Raw genomic sequence first — 27327 nt, 5'->3', positions numbered from 1 at the left:
GCCATTTTGTATGTGTTTCTTTAGTGCGCGTGTGTGTGGGCACACAGCAGCATTTGCTTCTGGAACAGACTGACACTAACATTGTAAAATGTCAGCCACACCCCGTTTGCATATTTGTTCCTGCTCAGACAGGAACAATACCACACCTTCCCTGCTGCACCCTTATTTAGGCTCTTACCTCAGTGCTGGACCTCCATGAGGACAGGGAACATACAGTAAGCCCTCACACAGACAACCTTGTGATTTTTAATAAGGTGACCTCATGTTGTTGATCTCTAATACATGCAAAGTTTCCAGCTGAACATCCATATTGTATGGGAACCCCGTTTCTTTATTTGATTTGAGAAGAAAACACGTTGACTGGACTGAAATCTGATTTGTTGTGTACTTTTTTTTTTTATGCCTTTGCCAACCGTCTCTTTAGTGCTAACTATAAAAGGAAGACAAAGTTCTTAACAAGCTAAATTCCTTCTGACATCGGTCCTCACTCAGCCCTCTGCTGGAGGCTATAAGAAAGCTCGTGCATGTGAAGTGGCAATCAGTTAAAAGTCAATGTACACACACTAAATTACTTAATTCCCTGAAATATTTAAGGCGATTTCTCACAAAATATTTTGCACAGTATGAAATTTAAAAACACTAAAAAGCATCTGTGGTTTGTGGAAACAGCACATTCTGATTTCAATAACACACTGTACAGAGAGGAAATGTATTTGGCTACATGATACAGAAATAACATGTAAAAAAATGCCAGTAGCGATCTCTACATAGGTGTTGATTTTTCGAGAGGAGTGTGAATCAGATGTCCTCAGTGACCAGGCAGTAGAAGTCTGAGCGCGCTCCGTAGTTGCGCGATCCCAGGTCAGAGACGTCGATGTCAGAGGGTGTTGGCTCGGCTGCTGAGCTGGGTGCAGCGGGGAGCACCGGAGCTTTGCAAGCCAAAACTTTGTACACGGGGAGGCGAAGGCCTGCAACAGAGAAGGTGAGCAATGTAAAAACTCACTTTTCCCTTCTTTGCTTTGTATCGACTGAACTGTGTCATGATTTTTCTGCATTTCTTTTCTAAACTTTTTTTTTTTTTTTAATATACTGCAGAATAAAAGGAAGCCACTGCTTTAATTTTTTTCTTTTTTTTTTAGAAAATTTATGTTATAATTTCTTGCAGAAGGTTAGATAAGAGGATCAATTTCACTCCATATCTGTTGGCTGGTTGGATTGATGTAACATTATCATTGTTATGTAGTGCTTTTCTACTCTACATGAGCAGTCAAAGTGGGTCAGTGGCTTTCAGAAAACTCAAATCCATGTAAGATAGCCAGGCAAAGTCTGTTTATTACTTTTTACCTTTAGACAGACTAAGCCAAGCTGTTTATGCCTTCACTAAGCTAAGCTGAGTGAAGCAAAGCCCACAATCATTTGACTGCAGCTCTGAAAATTGTATTAATCTTTTCATCTAACTACCTGTAAGAAAACAAACAAACAAGAACAGTTTTTAACTATGAGTACAATATGAGATGAATGTAAATATGTGAAAGACGATTGCAATATGATGCCTTAGTCATGAAGTTAAATATTACATTTAATCAGTATTTGTTCATTCAAATTATTCACAAACTATATAAAGAAGGTTCGACTTTAGCGTTTGTCTAAAAAAAGTCTTTCAGGTTGAAACTTGCATAAAGGCTGTAATTTTTTATGTTGCACGCTCGTGACAATAAGTACAAGAAATGCCAAATAGTTAATGATGATTTAACATGTGCATGCTTGCCTCAGTATTTTGTCCAGACATTAAAATTCAAACATTTTAACACAAACATGCACGTCATGGTCAACATATTCCAGCTTTGACACATTTTTGCACATTATCTATTTGTATTTGGTATTTTTCATACAAGAGGTTCTGGATTTTTTTTTTTTTTTTTTGAAGAGTGAGAGCTCACACAGAGTCAAGTGTGCTTATTTAGTGACTGCAGTTCGTACCCAGATCTCCAGCAGGATCAGTGTCTGAACGGCAGTCCAGGTAGTCTGGCTGAAGGGTCAGCATGGGGTCTCTGTCATCTTGTAGCAACGTCTGAGGGTCACCGGCAGACTCTTTGTGGAAGACAACTCTGCGAGGCATCGCTAAAGCTAGCTCTTTCCAGAACACTGAGGAAGGAGTCTTTGGATACCAAACACAAAGACATCAAATAAGACACATCCCAACATTACAAAGGCAAGCCAACTGTCTAAAGTGTGATGCTATAGGTTTAATTTTAAATGAATAAACCTGCCAATTTTGGCCATCAATAATCCATAATAACAAAGTGAAAATGTAGAATTTTTTATCTTTTATTAAACATCAAAAATTTAAAAGACAAGACTGAAAAAATATGTGAGCCTGCATGACAGTGACAGCCACTTTTACAGTTTTATTTTTCTCCAAACTGCTAGAAAACAAACATATTAGTTTTATCAGTATTATTATTATTCTATCAGCCTTTGAGAATACGGATGAAGACAAAAAATTTCTGACCTGTAACTGACAGATTCCTGTCAGCACTGTTATTGTCTGAGTTCCTCCTTCTTGGTTTTAATTGGGCAGGGCTGAGTTTGAAAAAGTAATGGCTAATACATACAAACCAATCAGAAAAATTCCCCACATTTTGAATCAAAATCTAATAAAAATGCTATGACAGCCAATCAAATCAAATGAAACCACACCTGCACTTTAATGCACCGCCCCTCTGGCAATGTCTCAAAACTAATCATCATCCTTTTAATGGAAGAACGTGTGACTGAGCTGTTGTATTGGATATTTCACGTGTGCCAAAAATGAGGTAGTTGCTGGTTTGTGTATTTATGTATTCACATGTAATGTGGATAAAATTAAAATTCAATTTAAGGGTGTTTAAAATCATCAAGTATTACCACAGAGTTGTGTCTCCAGGTAAGTATGGTGAGACAGTGCTGGTGCTCACTGAGCTGCTGTTTGACCTCAGGCCTCATGCGCTTATATTGACCCTCCAGCATGATGAAGATGGGCCGCTGACACAACTCCAACAAGTGCAGGAGGCCCTGTCTGAAAACACATAGAGCTCCACTGTATCAAAATAGGACACAGCAGATTGCAGCTATACTGACCTCAAGTGGCACAATGTAATAATGCAATTATTAAACTAATTTCTATACTGATTATAACTTGACTGGGTCGTATATAAATACATTTTCATTATTCATTGTACTGAATAACTCCAGTTTGAACTGTTATATTTCTGCGTATTTCTACTCACCTGAAGTTACTGGAGCACCAGTCCTGTTCAAGGTAAGCATGAGAGAACAATACAATGAGGCGCCGAGAGCGACTCATGTTCATTAGGAGCTCTGCAGAAGGATCTGGAAACAGGTAATATTGTTGGTGCAATAAAAAAGAAGGCAGATTTACAGTCATGTGAAAAATAAAGTTTTCACAGTTCTCTCTGCAGTCCCGCCCAGTTTAGGGTTGAAAGGGTGTATCTGAACAAACTACAAGACTTTAGGAACAATGTCCTTTGCACAGGCAAGACCAAAGCGGAGATGTTTAGCCATCATGCATAGCACCATGTTTAGTGAACATCAAACACAGCACATCAGCACAAACACCTCATACAAACGGACAAGTATGATAGTGGAGGGGTGGCAGTTTGGGCTTGTTTTTCAGGCATAGGATGGGCCTGGACACCTTGCAGCCACTGAGTTGTACAAGAACTCCTCTGCATACCAAAATATTCTATTGTCAGATGTGAGGCCATCTGTCTGACAGCTAAAGCTTTAGGTGAAATTGGGTCATGCAATATGTCAATGATCCCAATCAAAGCAACAAATCTGCAACAGAATGCCTGAAAAAGAAAAGAATCAAGGTGAGGCAAAGTCCAGAACTCAGCTTGATTGAAATGATGTCATGGGACCCCAAGAAAGCTGTGAATAAACATATACCCACAAACCCCAATGAATTGAAGCAACATTGTAAAGAAGAAAGTTATTGATCCACAGAAAATTCAAGAAAACTCTTTTTCACAATTGTAGGTTTCAGTGGGTTACCCAAAATCACAAACGCACAAAAACAGAAAATAAAAATCCTAGATTACAGAGTTTAAAAATAACAGTCATAAACAAGGAAAACACTGCTCTCATGTGGATAACAGAAGCAACAGTAGGACTGCAGAGTAGGAATATAATCGTACCTGCACCAGGTAGGATATCGTTGTCATTGAGGTGCACTTTGTACCCATTTATATTTTCCAAGTGAGGTTTGAGAACGAAGTTGACAAACTTCCTGTCGTAGTCATTATTCACATATGAGATATAGGCATCATATAATTTCCCATCTGAGAATGTAGAGACACAAGCATGCAGGTGGTGTTAACATAAAAGTCTCAGTGCAGGAAATTGAGGTCACTTCTGTAGAAGTCTCACCATTGAGTTCATAGTCTCCATACAAGTTCCTGTACCAGAGTTTGATGTTCAGGTGACACCTGGAGTAAATGACAGCGGCTACAGCCAGAAAGAGGAGGAGGACAATGGCTGCAATCACAGCAGCTGTGTGGCTGGGGCTGTCTGAACATATACACCAGAAACAATAGAAAAATTGTTAGAAAATATAAAAGTAATGCTCCAGTTTAAAACTTTTATAAATTTGAATATATTGTGTATATATGTTTGTATATATGTGTATATATGTTTTTTATAAATTTGTGTGCATGTTGTATGCACTAGTGATAAAACATAATGAACTGGATTAAAATTAAAACCTGTAAAAATGGATCCTTGCAACAAAAAAAAAGGGACAACTTTTTTTTTTTTTTTTTTTAAATGTTTATAATGAGTCAGTCAGCAGCCAGTTCAGGTGACAGTTAACAGTTGTGTTCAGTGGTTTACATAAATGCGTCATGGCCATGAATGTCGTGGTGATTTTGGAGATGAAATTGCTTTTTTGAACTGTTCTTTTTCCAGGGTGGAATGATTGTAGAGCATGCATCTTTAATCAATTGCAGATTCCAAGATCATCAGTTCAAACAATTAAACCCAAGTACAATTTATTCAGATGTCTCATTACTTTGCCAAGGCCAAACTTTCACCCTTAGATGAGAAGAACTACCAAGAACCAGAAACTTCTGGAATACCAGTGTCATTGTCCACAGTGAAGCAAGGCCTGAGAGGGTGGGAGGGTGAGAGAAGCCCATGCTTCAAAATCAACACCTTCAAGCTCAGCTAAAATTTGCAGCCTCCCACATGGACAAGGCAAATGCCTTCTGGAGAAAAGTTTGATTTTCAGACAAGACAAAGACTGACCTATGTGGCCACAATGACAAAAATATGTTTGGAGGATTAAAGGTGAGGCTTTGAAAACTAAAGCATCATGCTCTTGGGCTGTTTTGCTGCTAGTGGTATTGTACATAGTTCAAAGTGGATGGGATAATGAAGGAGCACAACCTCCAAATCTTCAACTTCACCTCAAATCAACAGCTAGATGGTTGAAACTTGGACACAGTTGGGTGTCCAACACGACAAATATCCCAAACACACATCAAAACTGGTTTTGAAATGGATAAAGCAGGTTAACATTAAGCTTCTGGAATGACCTTCCCAAAGTGGCAACCTCAACCCTATTGGAAATTTGTGGATTATGCTTAAAATCCAGGTCTTTGCCAAGAAACCAACCTATTTAAATAAACTATCAATTCTGCCAAGAAGAGTGGTCAAATATCCAGCCAGAATTATGCCAGAAGCTTGGTAATGGCTCCCAAAAGTGTGTAGTTAAGTTGCAATTTGCTAAGGGATATTTAACCAAATATTATAAATATGCTTAAAAAAATTAAAAGAACACTTTTTAATCAGAGTATAGCAACACATTAGTTAAACCTCTGGGATACTGATCTGGTCAGTTAAGTAGCACAGGGGGTTGTTAATCAGTTTCAGCTGCTTTGGTGTTAATGAAATTAACAACAGGTGCACTAGAGGTGCAACAATGAGACAACTTCCAAAACAGGAAAGGTTTTACAGGTGGAGGCCACTGACATTTTTTCCCTCCTCCTCTTTTCTGACTGTTTTTACACTAGTTTGCATTTGGCTAGGGTCAGCGTCACTACTGGCACTGCCAGAGCCCTACAGAATGGCCTCTAGCAGGCCACTGGTGTGATTCTCCCAGACCAAACAATCAGAAACAATGTGGCCTGAGGGCCTAATGTCCTCTAGTGGACCCTGTGCTCACTGCCCGGAGCTGAATTAGCATTTGCCATAGAATACCATAACTGATTATGTCCACCAATTGCACTCTGTGCATTTCACAGATGAGACTTTTGGTCCATGTGGCACAAAATCCAAAATAAACTCAAACGTATTTTTAAGTCATTAAAGGTGTCTGTTCTACAATCATTCCACCCTAGAAAAAGAACAGTCAAGAGAAATAATAAAAAAATAATTAAAAAACCCAAATTACCATGACATCCACGCTCATGATGAAAGTATGTAAACTTCTAACCACATCTGTACATTGTCTGTAATTGGCTGGCTGCTTCCTGGACTAAATTTGTGAAAATACTTTTATGCAAAAAAAGTATTTTGCAAAGTTTAGTGATTTGTTGATTTGTTGAAATACACTTAGAAAGAAATTATTTCCAAATACAGTTTTCTAACCTGAATTCTGCAGGCTGAAGCTAACAGAAGTGTTTCTCACTGAGCAGCTGTACAGCCCAAAATCTTCTAGCTCACTGAGGGTGATCACTAGGAGACTATTTACCGTCAGCTGGTCATCACCAGAGGACCTGATATAGTTGGGGAGAAAGTTCATCTAAACACGGGCACATGATTAATTGTGGACAAACTAATATTCAAAAGCTTCAAATCACCACGATGATGTGTTCAGCGAATAGAGTGTGTGGTTGGTGAGGGGAAGACCATCTTTACTCCACTGCAGCATGGTGTCACATTGATTCTCTGTTGGGTCCCATAGGAGATGAGCAGTGCAGTGCAGTTTCACAGTGGATCCTACATTTTTCCAGAGTCTCGTCGAGCCCCCATTATGTTTAAATATTGGAGCCTTGGAGCACTGAGACTCTGTGTAAAGACACATGGCTGTTATCCATATTCACTCCAAGAGCTCCAGACAACAGATGCCTTTATGTACAGTGCCAGGTAGCACCTGAGACTGCTACTAGAAGGCATGCTGAAACAAAATGCCTCCTTGCAAGTATATCCATTCAACTAGCCCCTTCAAATCCATGCACAAATTCTACAGCAGCTTGCTGCCAGAGCCACACAATAATAGTATCAGGTTTGAAATGACTTCATTACACTTACACACTGAAACATTACTTTACCTTTAACTAGGAGATGCACAGTAAATGTGGCTGTGTTGTTGCCCTGTTGCATACAGGTATAATTTCCCTGGTCTTTCAAACTGAGGCTGTCAAAGTCCAGGTAGGTCTTGCCCTCATTTTTAGGGAGCTGCACACAGTCCTTTTGCCATGTCAGCTCTGTTTGAGGGGAGTTCTGATTAATCCTCAGAGGGCACTGTACTTGATATGGATGCCCAACAAATTCCTCCTGCTCTATAAAGCTACTCTCATCCACACAAGTTTGACCTGCAAATAGAAACACAGAGAGTTAGCTCAGGGCATCTGTTGACACAGGGTACTGCCAGGCATTACTATCCCTAAGTTAAAATCTGTAGAGTACACCTCAAAGCTATGTAAGCCTTTATTTTTATTACAGTATGTAAGGTAACATGATACCAGGCACTGGTGTGCCACTACAAACTGAATCAGGTGCCAAACATGTGTTGTATGAACGGAATCAGTGTTAGTGTGACCCGCACCCAAAACACGTAATAAGAATCTGCACCCTGAAATATGCTGTATGATCAAATATTTGTAGGCTATAGCGCAAATCACCCGGAACTGGCTTTACTTCCTTTTGAGGAAACGTTTTGCATACAGTCTGTGCATGCAAACAGCTTGCGCACACTCCGTTGAGCGACTGTGTTTAGCGCTACTGCTTTTTTTTTTTTTTTTGGCTTGGAGTCCGTGCTTAATGATGCATGAAGGTTGTTAAGACTTTCACCCAAGAAGACGACGAGCAAATGAACATTTTCTTGATTTGGACAAAAAAAAGAAAAGAAAAGAAAAGAAAAACCTAAGTTTTGAGGATATATTCAGTTTAAAGAGCCAAATTAAATACATCGGATAAACTAATGACAGCTGCTGTACATATTCAATACTAACGACTTCTTCAAGTTCGTCGGCGCATGCGCTCATTGTGACGTTAAGGAAAACCAATTAATATCCGTCCGCCTTTCGACTTTTCCTCTTTTCCTTCTTTTTCTTTAACCCTTCCTCAAACACAGGCACGTCCGGGTCCAAAGTCCGGGTCTGGACTTGTTGCCGGGCAACAACAAGTGACTGCGTGACAGAGACCCTGCACGCAATGACCACATGTGCACTGACCTGGTATTTACTCACCAGCATCCAAAAAGTACGACCGTGACAAATGGTTTATAATGAAAAAGTATCCAAAATAAATACAGTGAATCCCGCAGCTCCCAGCATGTACTCCAAAAAGGTGTTCTCAGCAAACGACAAACCTACCCTGCATGAACAATAAGTGTAAGAAAATAAAGGTCAGTGAAAATACATCCTTACCGACTACGAGGAAACTTTTGTCCCATTCCCCGGAGCACATCAAAATGAAAACCACTACAATCACAGCCATGAGCAGGTGATTTCCTCTTCTTTCTCCCTCTGGTGAGCAACGAGCCGAGTAAAAAATGCTTCTGTGTCGCTACATTACTAGACCACGCGTTAATTCGCTTATTATATGGTTACAAACACAGTCTAGGTGTTATGCAGACGTCAGCCTTGCGATTCATCAACTGGGCCTGGAAAAACCTGTGGCTCTCTTGCTTATTGGTTCCCCGTGATCATGTGACGCATACACCGGCTTTTACCTGCCTTGCAGTTAAACTTCCTGGACAGGAAGAAAACTGGATAAAATAGGAATGTAAAGTAAGCCTTTGCTCATTCTTTCATGTTCTCTAAATATGTCAGCTTTAAAGTACTTAAGGCAGGACTGTGACAGAGAGAATATAAACGTGAATGACTTATTCTTGATTGTTTGTTTTAGTATTATTGCTGTTCAAAAGTACACCACCCTAAAATAAAGGCCCTATCAAGGTTCACTTTCTGGGAAGTTAATTAACAGCTAGATATTTTTAGTTCTTTATTAACAAAGGATTTTTGAAAGATGTGTTGCATGCTTTCTAAGTACCTAATAAATTTGTTACATAATGCTTCAAAATAATCACTGGGAAGGACAAAAAATTACAGTGCTGCTGAAAAAATATTTGTCCCCCTTCCTGGTTTCTTTTCCATTGTTTGTTTGTCTGTTTTTGCACATTTTTCACAGACATATTTCAGATCATCAAGCAAATTTTAATATTAGACAAAAAATAACCTGAGTAAATACAAAATGCAGTTTTTAAATGATGATTTCATTTATTAAGGAAAAAGATTTTCTAAACCTACCTGGCCCTTGGTGAAAAAGTAACTGATATTTACAGTATAAAAACTTTCAAAAAGTTTCCCCAAAGCCTCTGGGATCATCAAGATGGGTTTTTTTGCAAATGTGTGACGAGCTTTTGGGTTGTTTTTAGTCGCTCCCATGGATGCCATTTTTACTCAGTTTGTTTCTTATTGCTGAATCATGAAAACTGACCTTAACAGATCTTTATCTAATATAAAAATTTATTTGATGATCTGAAACATGTAAGTGTGACCAATATGCAAAAAATAAGAAATCGGGGGGGTTCACAGCACTGTATATATGGTGTGTCTCTTTGCTCTCATGAATAATCTCTCATGAATTATATAGCACCTTTCACAATAAATATCACAAAGTGCTTCAAACAACATCAAACCATAAAGTTACCCAAATGCAAGTTTAAGAAGATGAGTTTTAGCTAATTTTTAAACATGATCTCAGAGTCCACAGATCTCCGGCTCAGAGGGAGATCTGTGGACTTTGTATGATGCACAGTTAGCAGGAGCACATGACTTCAGGGACATGCTGGGAGTGTATGGACATAACAGTTTACTGATGTACATTGGTGCTTGTCCACACAGTTGTCAGTGCAATTGAAGTAGCAATGGTGTGACATGTGAGTCCTTAAAAGATTTAGTCAGAAGCCTGAACTACCTGCAGATGTTCCAAGGAAATTTCCTTAAGACAAGTAAACAATGAATGAGAGCAATCCAGATGAGATTAAATAAAAGCATGAGTAACAATTTCTAATTCTGATCATGACACAATGGAACTCATTGAGGAGTTGTTTAAATGAACAGCTCTTAGACCTAAGCCTATATAAAATGTGCTTTACTAGACAGTGGCACATGTCCAACTGTATAATCAAACTGCTTTAAAACCCTTTGTTCAGAAGACAATTTTTCTTGAAGATATTTCAAGCGTTTTGCAATAAAAAATTACAGTGCAGAAATGTGTATTTTTAAGAAATCAATGTTAAAATCAGCCTCAAAGACAAACCCTGTGTGGTTTTCTGATGGCAAAAAAAAAAAAAAAACGTGTGTGAATTCTGCAGCTTTGTAAATTCAGAATGGCTCCCAATTTAATCTAAAAACATTCACAAGGGCAAATGTTTTTTCTTTTTTATTTAATGATATAAAATGTTATAAAGCAAAACATTCTCGCATCTGAATTACAAAATACACAATCAGATTCTGTCTGTAGTAAAGCAACAATCATCATAGCGCTTTTTTAAAAAATACAGTAAGGCATAACACAGTCAACACCCCGCTTGGAGTCTTTCAACAGTCTTTCAACAAAACACTTAGATAGGCTCACATATATGGAGATCCTACAGCAAGCAACTGGTGCATTCTTATTACAGAATAAGAATAATCTCATGAAAGTTGTGGTCAGTAATAGTAAAAGTTGCTGTACATTGGTTTTGTTTAAGATAAATTAGTCTATGTTCACAGTCCATTTTATGGATGAGAGTCCAACCACAGCCCTCCATCTGAGCTCCTCAGAGAGATGATTAAAGACCTTGAAGTTGCCTCAACACTGCGATAGTCTGGAGACTTTAATGCACAGGTCAACACTGGGTTCATGTTGTTGGGGTAAAATGTGTCCCATTAACACAGTCATGCTTCAAATGATCAAATGATCAAATGATCTGCAAGAAATAAAAAATAGATCTTATAGAGGTTTCAGTTAAACATTTCAAAATAAAGTGTTTTACGTGAAAGACTTTTTTTTATATACAGATACCACATGGCAAGTGCTAAGACAGTGAGGTGATTATAGGCTGTGACAAGTACGGAGGGCAATCAAACTTAAATGCAACCCTATCAGACATATTCTGAAACCTTTGGGAATACTAAATTTAATTTATGTTTTTGTTTTACAGAATTTCAGCAAAATGACAGCAGGTACATGATACGTTACACCGTTGCACAACAGTTTTTTTGGGCATCTAGCAGCCACATGTAAGCACGTATTATTAGAGACTCACTGCAGTTCCTCTTTTAGTCTCTTGAGTTTATCCAAGAGCCTAGAATTCTTCACTTCAATGGGAGCATTCGGTATAAACCCAGCTGCAATGAATTTGCATATGACGACAACATGCTGCAAGCAGAGAGGATAAGGTTACAAATTTAATGTCATTTTCCCAAACAACAAGTAATGGTTTATGAATAAAAGGCTTACCTCAAACAAAATGACAAATGCAAAGCGTGCAGCTAAAATGATCCAGAACTGTTGAGTGTGACTGTAGTCCTCTTTGCTCCTGTAGTCCTTGTAGCTATCAAATGAAACAGATGTTTATTTATTTGTTTGTTTGTTTTACAGTCAAATAACTGACTGCAGCTGTAGAAGAAAACAAAAAGAAAACAAACCTGCAGTAGGACACATCTGAGCCAGGAGGGATGCCTTCACTATATTTATTTGAACCATTTACATAAATCATTGTGGCAGTGGACAGAGTGTTTTTGATGTAGCCAACCATGCAACTAGAACAGGAGAAAACAAAAACTAGGTGAAAATTGCACAGCTCACTGCATACTGGAAACAGTTCAAGGAGAATGCACTTCTCACTCAGTATCTGGTGCTGCTGTGCCGTTGGCACATGGGCTGTAGCGATAACGATACACAAGTCGAGGGATGAAGTCCGAGGATATACCAATGACCAGGCCGTTGACAATGACTGCTAAGACTCCAATAGCCTCCAATATATCCAGCCACACACCTAAGAAGAAGCAGCAGTGATACTAAAGGTCAGCATACTAACTAGACCTAGACCGTATGATGCTGCCACAATACCCTAATTCTTCACAAGCAGCTCTCACCAATATTGTTGGTTTTCTTGGGAACCATTCTCCGCTCAAGCGTGACCATCTTAATGGCATCCAAACGTATCTCTACAACATTATTGAGGAGGGCCAACAGAGGAGCGAGAGGAAACGCTGCCACAAATATGGTGGTAAAGCTGAACTGGATCACTAAGAACAGAGAGCAAATAATAATATTATTTGCCAGATTTTTTTACCCCCAATATTAGCTTACTGTCTACTATTACTGTTGAAGCATGGTACTGAATACATACCCATCTCCAGAAACTCACTGAACAGGCTAAATGAATCAACATCATTGAGGCGGTAGTTGCTTAGCCAGTCTCGAAGCTTGCAGTTTTCACAAAGTTCATCTCCATCTTTGGTCTCAGAATCATCTTTAAGATAGCAGTGGGCACATTTCCTTTGTAGCTTCTGGGTTCTTCTTCTATTCCAAAACCGGCATAACCAGCTAACAACAACAAACAGCTCATCAGCATAGACCCAAGGTCAGAGCATTGTACAAGTCTGTACAAGATTACAAAGCTCACTTATACTTACGGTCCGGTGAACTCAAATACATTGCTAATGGTTTGCTTTAGTACCATGATAATGGTCATTTGGATGAACAGGTCTGTCAGACATCCACTAGGATGACACTGCACAAAACAATGAAATGTTTAGAATAAAGTCAGATACTTTATATAAAGCATAAAAATTAATTTGCTTTTTTAAGTGTGGACAGGTCAGTGCTCACTTCCTCAAGCCTCCAGCGGTCTGCAATTTTTACATAATTCCCAGGACGGCCATTTATCCTGTAGATATAATAAACAAAACAACTCAATTATTAGTCAAAAAGTCTAAATCAATCAGGGAGGACAGCAAGTTTGATAAGTTATGACAATGAGTTTTATACAGTACTGTCCAAAAATCTTGAGCCACCCCTCATTTCTTTATATATTGCTAGGAAAATGGGAAATAAGTCTAGAAAGTGACTGAAACATCTGCAAGCATCCATGGAAATACAGTATATAAGGCAAAAACAGTTTGTACAATTCTAGCAAGCTTGAAAGTCAATATTTGATGTGACCACCTTTATTCTTCAGCACAGCCTGAACTATTAAGCAGCTTTCTTGTCATTTCTTTAAGTAGTCTTCAGGAATAGTTCTCTAGGCTTCTTGAAGGACATTCAAAGCGCTTCTTTGGATGTTGGCTGCATTTGGTTCTGTTCTCTGTCAAGATGATTCCATACTGCTTCAATATTGTTAAGGTCCAGGCTCTGGGGAGGTCTGTGTGTTTTTCTATCCAGATACAGTAGCACTGTGTGTCTGGGATCACTGTCATGCTGAAAAATGAAGCTGTTGCCAATCAGATGCATTCCAGATGGTATTGCACGACTGAGTCTCCACCGTGTTTTACAGATGACTGTAGACACTCACTGTTGTACTTCTCTCCTGATCTCTTCCATACATATTGGCAACAATTTAAAGCAAAACATGTCAAATTTGGATTCATCACTCCATCAGACCTGTCGCCACTGATTTTCAGCCCACTTCATCTGTAACTTGACATACAGTGCCTCAGTCTTTTCTCTCTATTCCCTTCCTTCAGAATTTCTGACAGCCAACCTTCCACTGAGACCATTTCTGATGAGGCTTCAGTGAAAAATAGATGTATCAACTCAAGAGCCTCATCCTCAAATCTCAGATCTTGTTTAAGGTCTTTTCTGGATTTTTCCTTTTTCTTAAGGGCATGACTTTCACATTCTGTTCATCTGCTGTAGATATTTTTTTTTAGGCCTGCTCCTTCTTTTTCCTCCACTTCTCCAGGTTCCTCAAATTTTTTAAAGGCACAAGGCACACCATGCTGAGCCGGCGACCACATACACACGCCACGTTGTGGTGCGGGTGGCCCGGGTTCGCGTCCCGGCCCGGCGCCGATTTGCCCGTGTGTCTTCTGCTGTATCTTTCCCCCATTTCCTGTCTCTCTCCACTGTCACAAAAAAGCCGCTGTGGCCAAAAATGAAAAAAAAAGATACATTTTTAAATTAGTTCTTTGCTAAGTTTTCTGTTATGTGTAGACGCAACACTGGTTCGTGCCCTGAGTTAGGTGCCTTTTTTGTGCTTGAATGATTCATAGTTCAGTGTTAAGTGGCTTAACAAACAAACTGCACTGAAAATGGTCAAGTACAAGGACTGGTGTGAAAGTGGGTGATAAAAGTAGGCTCAAAGTGCTATTATATCAGTAAACAAGCATGTGAAGTTTGGTGGCTCTACCTTGAACAGTACGCATCTATGGTGTGAATTTGAACATCCTAGGTCACATTGTTCTGGAGCTACAGCCAATGTTAAAGTTTATGTGGAAAAGACGCCAAGGCAATGAGAATAGCTCGCTGTTTGGAAGAACAAAATTACAAGAAGGTTTGGCTCCTTGGACGCAAAATATAAAGAAATGAGGGTTGGCTCAAATTGTTTGCACAGTCCCATACATCAACATGTCCACATGTTCTTACCTGCCAAGAATGAAGGCCGCATAAAACAGTGAGGTGAAATATGTGAAGAACTGGAAGGTGAACATTTTGACTGTGAAACTCTTTTCAGTGGAAGCAAATGACCTTATCTCCTCTGGTAAAGACAGAATTCATATCAGTGTTGATCAGGATGCATGCATTTCACTGTTTGGCCAATAAATGGCACCATCGTACACACTACAAAAAAGCCACTTTTTTCTGCTTCTGATTCTATTTACTTACTGTAGTACTGTGGCTGGCAATGTTTTAACCTTGTGAGAATGCATGTGTGCTCTGTGTGTGTGTTTGTGTGTGTGTGTGTGTGTGCCTTTGTGGGTTTGATCATGCCAAAATAAGGGCATGGACACAGACACAGAAGCACTACCACAAAGGTGTTTTTGATTACTTGGTATGTGCTTCTCTTCTGTCTGTGGGCAGACTGTCAGCATCAGATCATCCCCATCTAGTGCATCAGATAACAGGATACAGGCATAGGGCAAATTTGTGTGCTTGTCCCTCTGGAGCCATTTGCTCGAAAAATTTCATTAGACACTTGAATTTTCTAATTTTTGTTTTTTTTAAGTAAGTTAGATTTAATACTTAAAACTTCTTCAGAGCGTCTTTGTTTCAAGTCAATCCAAAATAATTACAATAACACATTACCCTTTTAGTGTTATGACACATGTAACTGGGTTCAGACATTTAACATTCAGCTGGCACCAAATTATAGCTACTTTCAGGTGCTCTCTTGCCACAAGGGTTGCGCAGTATTTTTGATTTGGCAGAGTTTTGCACCGACTGCCCTTCTGAACTCAACCCCAAAAACGATTTGTGTCTCTGGCAGGAAATGAACCAGCGATCTTTCACTTGCTGAACAAAAGTCTTAACTACTACACCACTGGAGATATACCAGGTTGACACTCAGAATCAACTTCAGATCTTTTATCTGCTTGATCTGTCATGAACTGACAAAGGAACAGGCCTCACCGGACCATGAAACTGCTTGGTAGCAAATTGTCCAATTACTTTTGAACCTCTGAAAAAGGGGGACTGTATATAAAAATGGTTTTACTACTTAAACAGTTAATGCAATGCTTTTGTTAAAGTTTGCATTTCAATAAAATCTTGATTGTTTGATTTAAAATCCACTGTGCTGGTGGAGTTCCCAGTTTGGGGAAAATTTATAGCTCTGTCTGAAAGTTATGTGTCTAATATATGTGTATCTGTATCCTGAAGTTATTACCTGACAGCCATGCTTTAAAACTAAAAACAAAAATAAACAGTAGGTACAGCAAACATACCTATGTCACACAGCCTCCTGGCTACAATCCAGTTTACCTGGAAAGACAAAGATATGATCACGATCACAGAGAAAATTATCAGACATTCAGAGATACAATTTGAGAGATCTGTATACCCGTGTCATGACAGTGATGATGAAGTAATGGAGGAAACCCCCGAGCATCATCGCTCCCACGTTGGAGTGGTTGCTCAAGAACTCCCATGAGTCCTTTGCCAAAAAATCTGCTGCAATCACCCTGAACACCACCACTGCACTTGTCAGGCCGATGATCACTAATATCTGTAGAAACATAAAAACACTCACTAACAGCATATTTTTGTAGCACTTCAACTACACCCCTAACCCTCAACCCAACCCAACCAGATCCTTATTTTAAGCTGTACAATATCTGTAAATGCATTTAGACAAAGAGAAGAAAAGATATCCCACCATGACTGTGACACAGATCAAAACCAGAGTGCTGCGCAGATACGAGTGCCTAAATTGTTTTGGTTCGCATTTGACGTCGTTCACAATTTCCAGGATCAGTTCCTCCTGTAGTTTGATTTAAAAAGCAAAAATAAATACACACACACACACATGCACGCACACACACACACACACACACACACGAAATGCATTAAACGCTGTCTTTGTATTACTGAAACTGGATGTAATGCATAAATTGACGTTACCTCTTCCTCACTCCAATCAGACACTTTCCATTCGCACACGTAGGAAGCCCTATGTCTCTTCCAGAACTCCAAAAACAGTGTTGCTGTGAATATTAATATGACGTTTATAGAGCATTTTCTGCAGCAATATTTGCACTAATTAACAGTAACTGTTCTTAACCACCAGGTTTTTTTAGCCACTTTTAGAACATTGTAGCCTTTTTTGCGTTTTAAATGCAGCTTTCGCTGGAAAGTATGGCCATGTTGCCATGCTTTTAAGGATGAACTTATTATTGAACTTATTATTTCTCATTTGACCTCTGACCAGACAATAAAAAACAGCTCTCTCCGCCATAGATTTTGTGTTTATTTGTGCATTGGTTTCTTTCTTCTTGTGTTTCTGGAGAGATCAGCAGCTATTAACTCACAGCCTACTCACCAATCAGTTCTCTAGAAAATAGCATCAGCATTAGTCTGTATTATGTGTTTAACCACCTTCATGCTTTTCTAATATGCTTTTAACTTCCATCTACCTGCCTACAGACTTATCCATGTTTGTGATTGGTCAGATGCGGCAATGACAGCCTGCTCATGGCTAGACTGTTGAATTCAGGGTTAACTTCTCAAGCTGAATGACCGCTTTTGTGTGACTGTTTAGCCTGTTTACAGTAATGATGGCAGTTGTGTTGAGAAATAGAACAACTTTGGCAGGAGTTTGCAATGTCAATAAAAATGTTAAAAATGTCAAACCCCTAATTTGATGGTAAATTATGTCAGCTTGTGGAAGAGTTTTTCAGTGGAAAACTGCCATCTGTCATGTTCTTTTTTTAATCTCATTTTTGATTGGTATTAAAAGGGACTTTTATTCAGCATAATGCAGTGATTATGTTTCACCTTTTTTTTGCCATATCCCAACCCTCCCTTGCAAACCATTCTAGTTTATTCTCATCTCAATCCTGTGCTGCTTAACTCTTCTAAAGCATCATTCCTTTAATCCTTAGTTTTATTAATCCTTAGTTTTAAGCATTAGAATTGTAAGCATCTACAGAAACATATAGATACTAAAAGCACAGCAACACTAAAAAGCGTTTATATATTCTTATAGATGAATGCTCGACCACCCCCACGGCCAGATGGCCCGTGCTGATTAAGAAATGAGTAGTCAGGAAGAGTAGGTTCAGTGATGTGGCATCTCCTTGGCAGTGCATGTCTGAGTGATCATAAAAAGACTGGCAGTCAGATGAAATAGATCTGGGGCTGATTAAAGACTTGTCTGTACAAAATGTCCTGTATGTTTAGGCAAATAAACAACAGAATTGCACTTCGATTTTCTCTTATTGCATGGATGCAAATTATGACAATGACAAATTTCACCATTTCATCTTAAATATGGATTAGAATAATGACAAACTCACCCCATATTGCCATGAACATTGCAAAGAACACTGTGCCGTTATTGTCAAACAGCAAGGTCACCTGTAGGTAAGAAAAAACAGGCTGATCGGTGCAGGAACAATTAAATCGTTCAGGTATTTAACAGTGAATGTACTGATTTACCTTGGTGTATGTGCAGGTGTCATTGAGCTGCCACACTTTACAACCCTTGTCGCAAAGTGGACACATGGTTGCGTTGGAGTTGCAAACCTCGTTTCTAAAAGGCAGTGCGTTTAGTCATTAAAGAGGAAAGAAGAACTTCTCTGTTGTGATGCAGGTGCAGACAGAAACTTACAGGAGGGGTGAGTGTTTGTAGTAGGAAATGCCATAGAGGAAGACAATGACCCCTATGATAGCAGGTGGGATGAGGAGAAATGTGTACCAGCCCAGCCACAGGAAGTACAAGGCCACTTTTTCCCCAAAGTAGTTCCTGAAACAAGAAAGCACATTTAGATAGATAAAATGATTATGCATTTGTCATTTCATATGAAGAAAAACCATTTGGCTAAAACTGTACACTTCACATGAACATAATTGTTAAGGATTTTATACATTATTGAAATAGGAAAAACTTTATTTATGATAACTTATCTCACTGCATTTATGTACTTTATTGACAAGCTTTATGCCACACACAATATACCGCCTGTGTCATGCTATGCATAACATACAGTACAATCTATCAGATGTACTGTATGTAGTTCTGATAGCAAGCAGTGGTCAGAAGGGTCAATGTGAAATATTTTCTGCAAGTAAGACATAATTCACTTTTGTACCAAAGATAAACTCCACTGATTTTGATTATCTTTCATTTAGTGCTGCCAGCAGGTGAGTCAAGCACTTTGGTTTATGGCCAAATATCCACTGCATTAATGGCATTTCCAATAGCCACAACTGTTCCTTGAATTTATTAGTAAATGCAACATTGATAATACACTGAACTCCAACACCTTAGTGAACCTTGAACCTGCTGAAGCTCAGGACGCTGCAGTGTTACCGATGAAGTGGCCATAGACTCTTTAAGCGTAGACTCTTATCTTCATATGCATGTGTCCTTGCAAGGTGGCATTTAAAATAATTACACTGTTGAGAGAAACATGTACTGGAGTGATGTTTTGTCACAGAGGTTTGAAGATTAGCTTATAGTGCAGCATATAACTGAAACAATCTTTCCAAAGTGGCTATCAAATATATATGTTTGTCCCTGTGGAGCCGTTCCTTTGAAAAATTTTATTAATAATTTGAATTTTTAAAAAAGATTTTCTAACTGGGCCATCATTTCCATCTCAGAACACAACTGTTTCAGCACAGAATTTCAACTGCTGGATAAATTTCTACATTTTACTTCTGATTTATTTGCTTTTACACTTTTAGTACTAGAGTGTTTCACTTCACTCTGGAAGAATTTTGGTCCACTCTTCTTTGCAGAATTATTTTAATTCAGCCACATTAAAGGGTTTTCCAGGGTCCGCCAAAGCATCACAGTTGGATTAAAGTCCGCTCCATTTTTTATTTATTTGTTTTTTGCTTTTTTGAGTCATTCAAAGGTGGACTTTCTGGTGTGTTTTGAATCTTTGTCCTGCTGCATAACCCAAGTGTGCTTGAGCTTCAGAGCTCAAACTGATGGCCAGACATTCTCCTTCAGGATTTTCCAGTAGAGAGCAGAATTCCCAGTTCCATCAATTACAACAAGTCGTCAAGATCCTGAACCAGCAAAGCAGCCCCAGACCATCACACTCCCACCATGTTTGACTGTTGGTCTGATGCTCTTGTTTTGAAATGCTATGTTTGTCATGACTCAATGTTTTCTGTTTAGGTCTTTGCAAATTCTGTTGTCCCTGTTCAATTCTTAGTTTATGGTAGTTTTACTGTTTTGAGTTTTGAGGTGGATCTAGGTTTGTCTCTTTATTTCTTATTTGTATTTAGTTCCAGTTTCTCAGTGTTCTCCATGTCATCCAATGTTCTCGTGTTCCTCTCCTAGTCCCTTGTCTCTGGTGTTTTGTATTTGGTTTTACTTCCCGGTGTTTTCTTATCAACCTGCCTCCTGTTTTATTTCAGTCCTTTGTTCCATGTGCATTGTGTTCAGGTTGCTTCCCCTTGTCTTGTTAGTGTCATTCAGTTCACCTGTTCTCCTCAGCTGTTTCCACTCTCTCCTCATTAGCTCTTGTGTATTTACTGTCTTTGTTTTCTTCAGTTCTTTACTGTGCTGTCATCGGCTTTCCCATGCTGTGTGTTCCCTTGTTTTGTGGTTCCAAGTTGCTTCCTAGTTTTTATGTTCCTGGCTCCTCTCCTGCCAAGTATGAATTTTGTATGTTTTCCTGGGTTAACCAGCAAATAAAGCTGTGTTTTTCAATCTTGTTTCACCTGCATTGGGGTCCAATTCCGGTATGCTACACAACCCACTTATGACAGCATTCGTCTTATGCCAGATGTAACGGGACTCAAGCCTTCCAAAAAAGTAAAGTTTTTGTCTTGTCAGTCCACAGAATATGTTCCCAAAAGTCAAGCTGTTTTTGGCAAATGTCAGATGAGCCTTTGTGTTGTTTTTGGTAAGCAGCGGCTTTCTCCTTGGAACTCCTCTTGGGTGCCATTTGTGCCCAGTCTCTTTCTTATTGTTGAATCATGAACACTGGGCTTAACTGAAGCAATCGAGACCTCACTTACATCAACATCTAAATAAGTGAGGCACTTATTTAGGTGTTGTTTTGGGTTCTTTTGTGACCTCCTGGTGAGTAATCAAAGTGCTCCTGGAGTAAATTTTGTAGGTCAGCCACTCCTGGGAAAGTTTGCCACATTTATCCAGTAGTTCTCCATTTGAGGACAATAGCCTTAGAAATGGCTTTGTAAGCCTTTCCAGACTGATAGATGTCCATGATTTTTTTTTACAGAGGACCAGGTAGGTTTGGATTGCTTTGGATTTTCCCTTAAGAAATGAAATCAACATTTAAAAACTGTATTTTGTATTTACTTATGTTATATTCCTCTAATATTTACATTAGTTTAAAGATGTGAAACATGTAAATGTGGCAAATATGCAAAAAAAGAAATTGGGAAAGGGGCACATATATTTTCACAGCACTGTGCAACGCATACAACTAGACTCACGTATTTGACATTCATCTAGTGCCAAGTTGGCAGCATGGTGGCGCAGTGGTTAGCACTGCAGTGGTTAGCACTGCTGCCTCACAGTTAGAATAACATCTGAAAGGTCTGGGTTCAATTCCACCTTGACCATCTCTCTCTCTCTCTCTGTGGAGTTTGCATGTTCTCCCCGTGCTTGCGTGGGTTTCCTCCCACATTCCAAAGACACTTACTGGGGTTAGGTTAATTGGCTACTCTAAATTGCCCATAGGTGTGAATGTGAGTGTGAAAGGTTGTTTGTCTCTCTGTGTTTGGCCCTGCAACAAGCTGGCGACCTGTTCAGGGTGTACCCTGCCTCTTGCCCTATGACAGTTGGGATAGGCTCCAGCCCCCCCGCGACCCTGAACAGGATGAGCGGAAGCAAATGGATGGATGGATCTGGTGCCAAGTTATTCCTGTGCAATTCAATGTAATGCCAAGTTGTTTGTTAAATTGGTTTACTATTGTAACTAATCTAACTACACTATAAAATTTGTCAGGTTAGTTAGAGGTCTCTGTGTTCTGCTCTCTCTTATTTTAGTCCATAGCAAAAGAACTGTAATTCATATAGTGCTTTTTCTGCACTCACCTAGTACTCAAAGCACTTCTTACACTGCAGGCTGCATCCACAGACTGACACACAAACCCAAATGGATGCATAAGGGGGCACATCAGGTTTTAGTATCTTTCCCAAGGACACATAGCATACAGATGAAAGAACTTGGGCTCAAACAACCAACCTTCTGAATATTAGAGAACCTGCATTAAATCCTGAGCCACCATCACCAACAAGAGGTCCATCCATGACATGTGACTGAAACAAACAGTAATGCTTACACTACTACACCCCACACCTCTGTGTGTAAATCATTACAGTGGACAGCAATCTTGAAAAAAGGCCACCATCTTGAGTTTTCAAATTGCCAAAAAAAAGCAATCCTGAAAAAGTATGTGCACTAATGTTGGTACTTTTACACCCGTGAACTATCTCCCTGTCATGTCAAGTTACTGTACCTGCTGCACTATTAATATGTGTGCTACAGTACAATAAAAGGCTGGAATATTTAATACCAACTGACAATGAAGCTAAAAGTGTCTATTAAGTCTTATTAAATTTATAAAATATGTCAGGCAGACAAAACTGTTGCTGTGAAGCGTGATATGCATTTGAAATGTGTTCTCAAAAGACAAGTGAACTCTGCTCTTGTTCATCAACAACTTGCATGAATTACTGTACATTATTTTTATTTTTTTAAATAATGGATTCAAACAATAGGTACCTCATATTCGTGACATGATTGCTGTTGTCTTGTTTACAAAACAATTATGCTGCAATAACTGGAACAGTAAAGCGAGCAGAATAATAAATAGGCTGTTGTATTGCAGTCCAAACCTGACAGCAGTTATGGGTTGCCCTTGGAGACAGGCTGTCCACCGTGCCCAACTCGCCTTCAGCTCTTTCTGTTTCTTTTTCTGTAAACAGAAACGCACAAAATCAAAGGAAATCTGCAACATGTAGAAAATCTTTGTGCAAGCTGCTTAACAAAACACGCAGTTTTACTGATAACAGAAGCTTACAGTGTGAACAATCTACTGACATCTTTAACAGATTTCCTGGTTAAATTATGCAATCAAGAGCTTCCAAAATCAATTCGGCCTTTTACATTATTTACATTTGCAAGATACTTCATTTAACATATGCTTGCTTGCAACAACAGAAGAACAAACCGTGCACCGTGTGCATGCTTTCATGTTTACATGTGGTATGCATCAGCAAATATGAGCACGCACGCGCAAACATGGGCGTGCACACATACACGCTCACATGAATATATGCTCTCAGTATTGGATGACTCACTGCATTACCATGACTCGAACAGTGCTCCTGTGAACAAATACTTTTTTTTTTTTTTGGCACCACTATATTGTGAAGCCACTGCCAAGTTTCAGTTTATTAAGCATTCAAGAAAACCACAACACTTAAGTATTCATGTGAAAAGCAGTGGTTTAACAGTTTTTAGTGCCACTATCTTAAGCGTAGGAATGTGTGGACCCACACAGAGAAAACAATGGCAGATACTGATTTATGTGATCATTCTTATCTGACTTAATGCCATTGTTACTCCTACAGTGACTGTTTTTATTCCCATCTATTCTTATGAATCTTCGTGAATTTAAAGAAGGCAGTTTTTTTTTATTAATGCAAAGCAATCAACTGTCCTGTTTCTGTCCATGTTCATATTGACAGTAACACACCTGTTAAATGTTTGTGATAATACTTCATGTACAAGGACAAGACATAAAAGCCAGAATTAAAAAAACAAAACAAAAACAGTTCACCTCATGTAGACAGAACTTGGTCTCAAAAACCTTCATGTTTATAAGCTCCCGCAGATTCTCTGTGTAGATTAAAAGGTAAAAAAATAAATAAAAAATGACAAAAATATTTGGTGTCTGGTTAAATGTGAAGGATCGGGGTTTGTAAATAATTGTGGCTCACCTCCTGAATGGATATAGGTGTGACCTAAGATGAAGTGCACAATCCTAATCCTGAAACAAAGATAAGAATCACTCACAGTGCTGATCTTAAAGTAAAAATGTTATTAAATTAGTACATTTATTCTTGATTCCTTAAAAAAATACCTTTCAACAGAGTCAGCTGGGCTTACAGATCATTTAGAATATATCACATTCATACAAACACAAAGACTAAAATGCAATCTAAATACAGCATTTTTTTTTTTTTAAAATAGCAGATTCAGAAATAACTTCCTTGAGAACGAGTCATTTGTAATGATAGCATGACATGGTGCAACTAAACTCTCAGATGCTTTAAATGGCACCAAGCAGTGGAAAGGAATGTTTACAATGCCAAATATAATTGCAGTGACAGAGTTTACCTTGTACTGAGAGGCACAATGCTCTGATCTGAGCTCCAGTTACAGGCATCGGACACCTTGAGCAGATACCTGTACTTCTCAAATATTTCCTTAGGCGCTTGAATCCCATAGAAGACGAGCTCATTATCTATAATTTTCTAACAGGGGGACATTAAGACAAGATGGATGAATGTATAGATGAAATGTATATTTTAATTATGTTTCATAGTAGAAATGTATTATTAAAGACCCACTGTGACTTTGAAGTTCTTTTTTTTTAGCTCATCGATGTATTCAGTTTGCTTCCTGAAACGCTCTCTCTCCTGGTCATTGATCATTTTGGCAACCAGGACATAGTCATATGACAGTGGAGTGAGCTGCGTGACAAAAACAATATGCCAAAAACAGACATTACATGCTATAATGTGTGACTTATCATGACCAGGACTAGTTAGCATGATTTAAAATTGCACACACTGTCTTACCACAGGAGGAAGTGATTGCTGTTCATTGCCATTTTCTTTCACCACTCCCAGTATTTCCAGCATTTCGATACTGGCCTTAAGCACAAAACAATGAACAGTGTTATATTAAGTTGTCATTACATGACGTAAAAAGTCACCTAGTCTTCAAAATGGCATGAAAACTATGTGATAATGAATTTTTTTCATGAGAGAGGGACTGGATTTCATGAGGCCACTGATGTGTGATACTATGCTTATGAAAATAAGTAAGAAGCTTTGTCTCTACAAAAGAATCTTGTCTGACTATAACATGGGGAGGTGTGTCAGTAAATGCCACTGCGCTGAGAAAGCATAGCACAGAGCTTATCTAACCTGAATGAAAAACATGGCGTGCTCATGTAGTCAAGTGTTTACAGGGGATTTTCTCACTGTTACATTCACCTCCAAAACAATGAAGGCATGGCAAAGGCAGCAGACCCTGTGCGTCCTTACACCACGAGAAAAGCATTCCTCCCTATTTATATCAAGGTGAGATTAAAGCATGAATATGTTCTGACCTAATCTGACAAACTTGATTGGTGTGAATCTGTAGTGGCTTTGATGTAATCTGTGGGTCATTGTAATGAGTGTTTTCTGAAGCCTATGTACAGCGCCGGCAGTCATGACAAACAGCAGGGCCACTGATAACATAACATCTCTTAAAGTGTAAGGTTGCCTCAGAGCATCTTCGCTGCGTAACGATAAAAAACCGCATAATTATTATTCATGAATCGGATCACCTACCTGCCTCCTGTGGATGGGCATGATGAGTCGGTGCTGGATGAAGCAGCGACTTTCCGGTTACAATAAAGCTTAAATCACCATTCACTGATACCAAAGCCTCAGCTCACCGATTTCTCCAGCTATAAAATGACATGATGTCTCATCAGTAATCAGTAGGCAACTTCCGGAATGAATCTAGGAAGAACTGCGGTGCTGTTTCACTAGCAGAGGTATGCATGTATAAAACCGACTCTACCTGTTGCTGATGTCACACGATCTTTACAGCCTCCACCTTCTTCTCGGTTCACTCAGTCCGGCAGTGCGGTGATAAACAAACAAACAAACAAACCAAAAAAAAAAGAACGAAAAAAAAAACACACAGTTTGTGATACAGTATGACCACAGACACAAAGAGCCTACAGCCCGGCCAGCGAGACTACCGCCTTTTGACTTGACAGGTACAATGGAATGTTTTTTCTTTTTTTCTTTTTTTTTTTCTATTGTGATGCCTCCTCGTCGTCTATGAGCAAAGTACCATTTATTCACCGCTAGATGGAAGCAAACACACTGGCTATAACCGCCTGTTCAGCCCCTGACTTGGCTGTGGCTAAATCATCCTACACGCCTTTGTGAGCACTGGCTGTGACATTTATAAAAGAAATAAATAAAAACTACTAACAAATTTGGAAAGCCTGAGGAAGTTCACTAACATTCACAACCAAGGTAACAGGAAAATGTAAAACAACAACAATGACAAAAACAATGTGGGAAAGGACCTTCATTCTAAAAATATTAAGACAAAAATAGAAGCAGACATCAGGCTGTGTTATTATCCCTGTTAAGAAGCAACTCAGTATCTATATGCAGTTAAATAGCACATTTCTATATATATATATTTTTTTGTCACCTACTGGATCTAATTTGGTCTATTTCCGAGTATTTACAGTGACATTTAAAGGAAGGGCCAAAAGTCTTAAATGATTAGTGCCATCATAGTTCCAGTGTGTGTCACTGGGGGGGTTACGTTCTCTGAATATCCAGTTCTGTGCAAAAGTCTGAGCCATTCCTCATTTCTTTGTATTTTCTAGGAAGAGGGGAAATGTGTGCAGCACTTTATTAAAACATGTGCAAATAGAAATAGAAATACAGTGTATCAGACAAAAATAGGGTTTGTACAATAGTAATAAGCTTTGGTGTGACCACCTTTATTCTTCAGCACAGTCTGAACTCTCTGAGGCAGCTTTCTTGTAACTTCTTGAAGCAGTCTTCAGGAATAGTTTTCTAGGCTTCTTGAAGGACATTCAAAGGGCTTCTTTGGATGTTGGCTGCCTTTTCTTCTGTTCTCTGTCAAGATGATCCCACACTGCTTCAATATTGTTGAGGTCCGGGCTCTGAGGAGGTCATCGTGTGTTCTTCAATCCAGTTTTTACCGCATTGGCAGTGTGTTTGGGATGCTTCTTATGCTAAAAAAAAAAAATGAAGCTGCTGCCAATTTAATACTTTCTAGATGGTATTGCATGGTGGATCAAAATACATTTCTGAGTTCATAATTTCATCAATTTTGCCAGGCTCTCCAACACCATTGGATGAAATGCACCATGTTTTACAGTAGACACTCAGTTGTACCTCTTTCCTGACCTCCTCTGTACTCCATGACTTCTTGTGCCTTTTTATGCTTGAATGATTTATGGATCAGTGTTGAATGGCTTAACAAAAACAATCCTTGGAAAAATTATCAGGTACACAGACTGGACTGAAAATGTGTGAGAAAGTGGCAAATGCCTGAAGAAAAATTTTGAAAGACTTTCAGAAAGCCTGGAGAACCACTGCTCAAGATCACTTTAAAA

General features: G+C 39.0%; 2 protein-coding genes across 4 annotated transcripts; both read right to left on the bottom strand.

Moving 5' to 3' along the window:
• Nucleotide 1: 1 nt before the first annotated feature.
• On the bottom strand, nucleotides 2-8888 carry sigirr (single immunoglobulin and toll-interleukin 1 receptor (TIR) domain). Of its 3 annotated transcripts, XM_030731156.1 has the most exons (11): nucleotides 8238-8387; nucleotides 7908-8106; nucleotides 7335-7598; nucleotides 6864-7071; nucleotides 6652-6779; nucleotides 4432-4572; nucleotides 4200-4343; nucleotides 3270-3372; nucleotides 2908-3058; nucleotides 1981-2158; nucleotides 2-968 (listed from the first exon to the last, which is right to left on the bottom strand). In XM_030731156.1, exons 3-11 carry the CDS (start codon nucleotides 7384-7386, stop codon nucleotides 799-801), a joined length of 1275 nt encoding a protein of 424 aa, XP_030587016.1. In that variant the 5' UTR covers nucleotides 7387-7598; nucleotides 7908-8106; nucleotides 8238-8387; the 3' UTR covers nucleotides 2-798. The 3 variants fall into 3 exon arrangements, with proteins under 3 accessions (XP_030587016.1, XP_030587015.1, XP_030587014.1); XM_030731155.1 differs by lacking the exon at nucleotides 7908-8106; XM_030731154.1 differs by lacking the exons at nucleotides 7908-8106; nucleotides 8238-8387 and adding an exon at nucleotides 8655-8888 and having other exon boundaries at nucleotides 5-968.
• Nucleotides 8889-10663: 1775 nt separating this feature from the next.
• Nucleotides 10664-25694, bottom strand: LOC115781482 (anoctamin-9). The gene is made up of 24 exons (XM_030731141.1): nucleotides 25502-25694; nucleotides 24740-24814; nucleotides 24509-24631; nucleotides 24276-24412; nucleotides 23876-23925; nucleotides 23716-23774; nucleotides 22769-22848; nucleotides 18551-18685; nucleotides 18379-18472; nucleotides 18237-18297; nucleotides 16843-16925; nucleotides 16598-16702; nucleotides 16283-16447; nucleotides 16167-16203; nucleotides 14869-14980; nucleotides 13114-13171; nucleotides 12918-13015; nucleotides 12632-12828; nucleotides 12375-12527; nucleotides 12124-12274; nucleotides 11925-12038; nucleotides 11737-11830; nucleotides 11543-11655; nucleotides 10664-11203 (listed from the first exon to the last, which is right to left on the bottom strand). Exons 1-24 carry the CDS (start codon nucleotides 25520-25522, stop codon nucleotides 11179-11181), a joined length of 2340 nt encoding a protein of 779 aa, XP_030587001.1. The 5' UTR covers nucleotides 25523-25694; the 3' UTR covers nucleotides 10664-11178.
• Nucleotides 25695-27327: the final 1633 nt, after the last annotated feature.

The sequence above is a fragment of the Archocentrus centrarchus genome, chromosome 6 (genome assembly GCF_007364275.1).
Source record: "Archocentrus centrarchus isolate MPI-CPG fArcCen1 chromosome 6, fArcCen1, whole genome shotgun sequence".
NCBI classification, from domain to species: Eukaryota; Metazoa; Chordata; class Actinopteri; order Cichliformes; family Cichlidae; genus Archocentrus; species Archocentrus centrarchus.
This window is presented reverse-complemented; position numbering and strand designations above follow the sequence as displayed.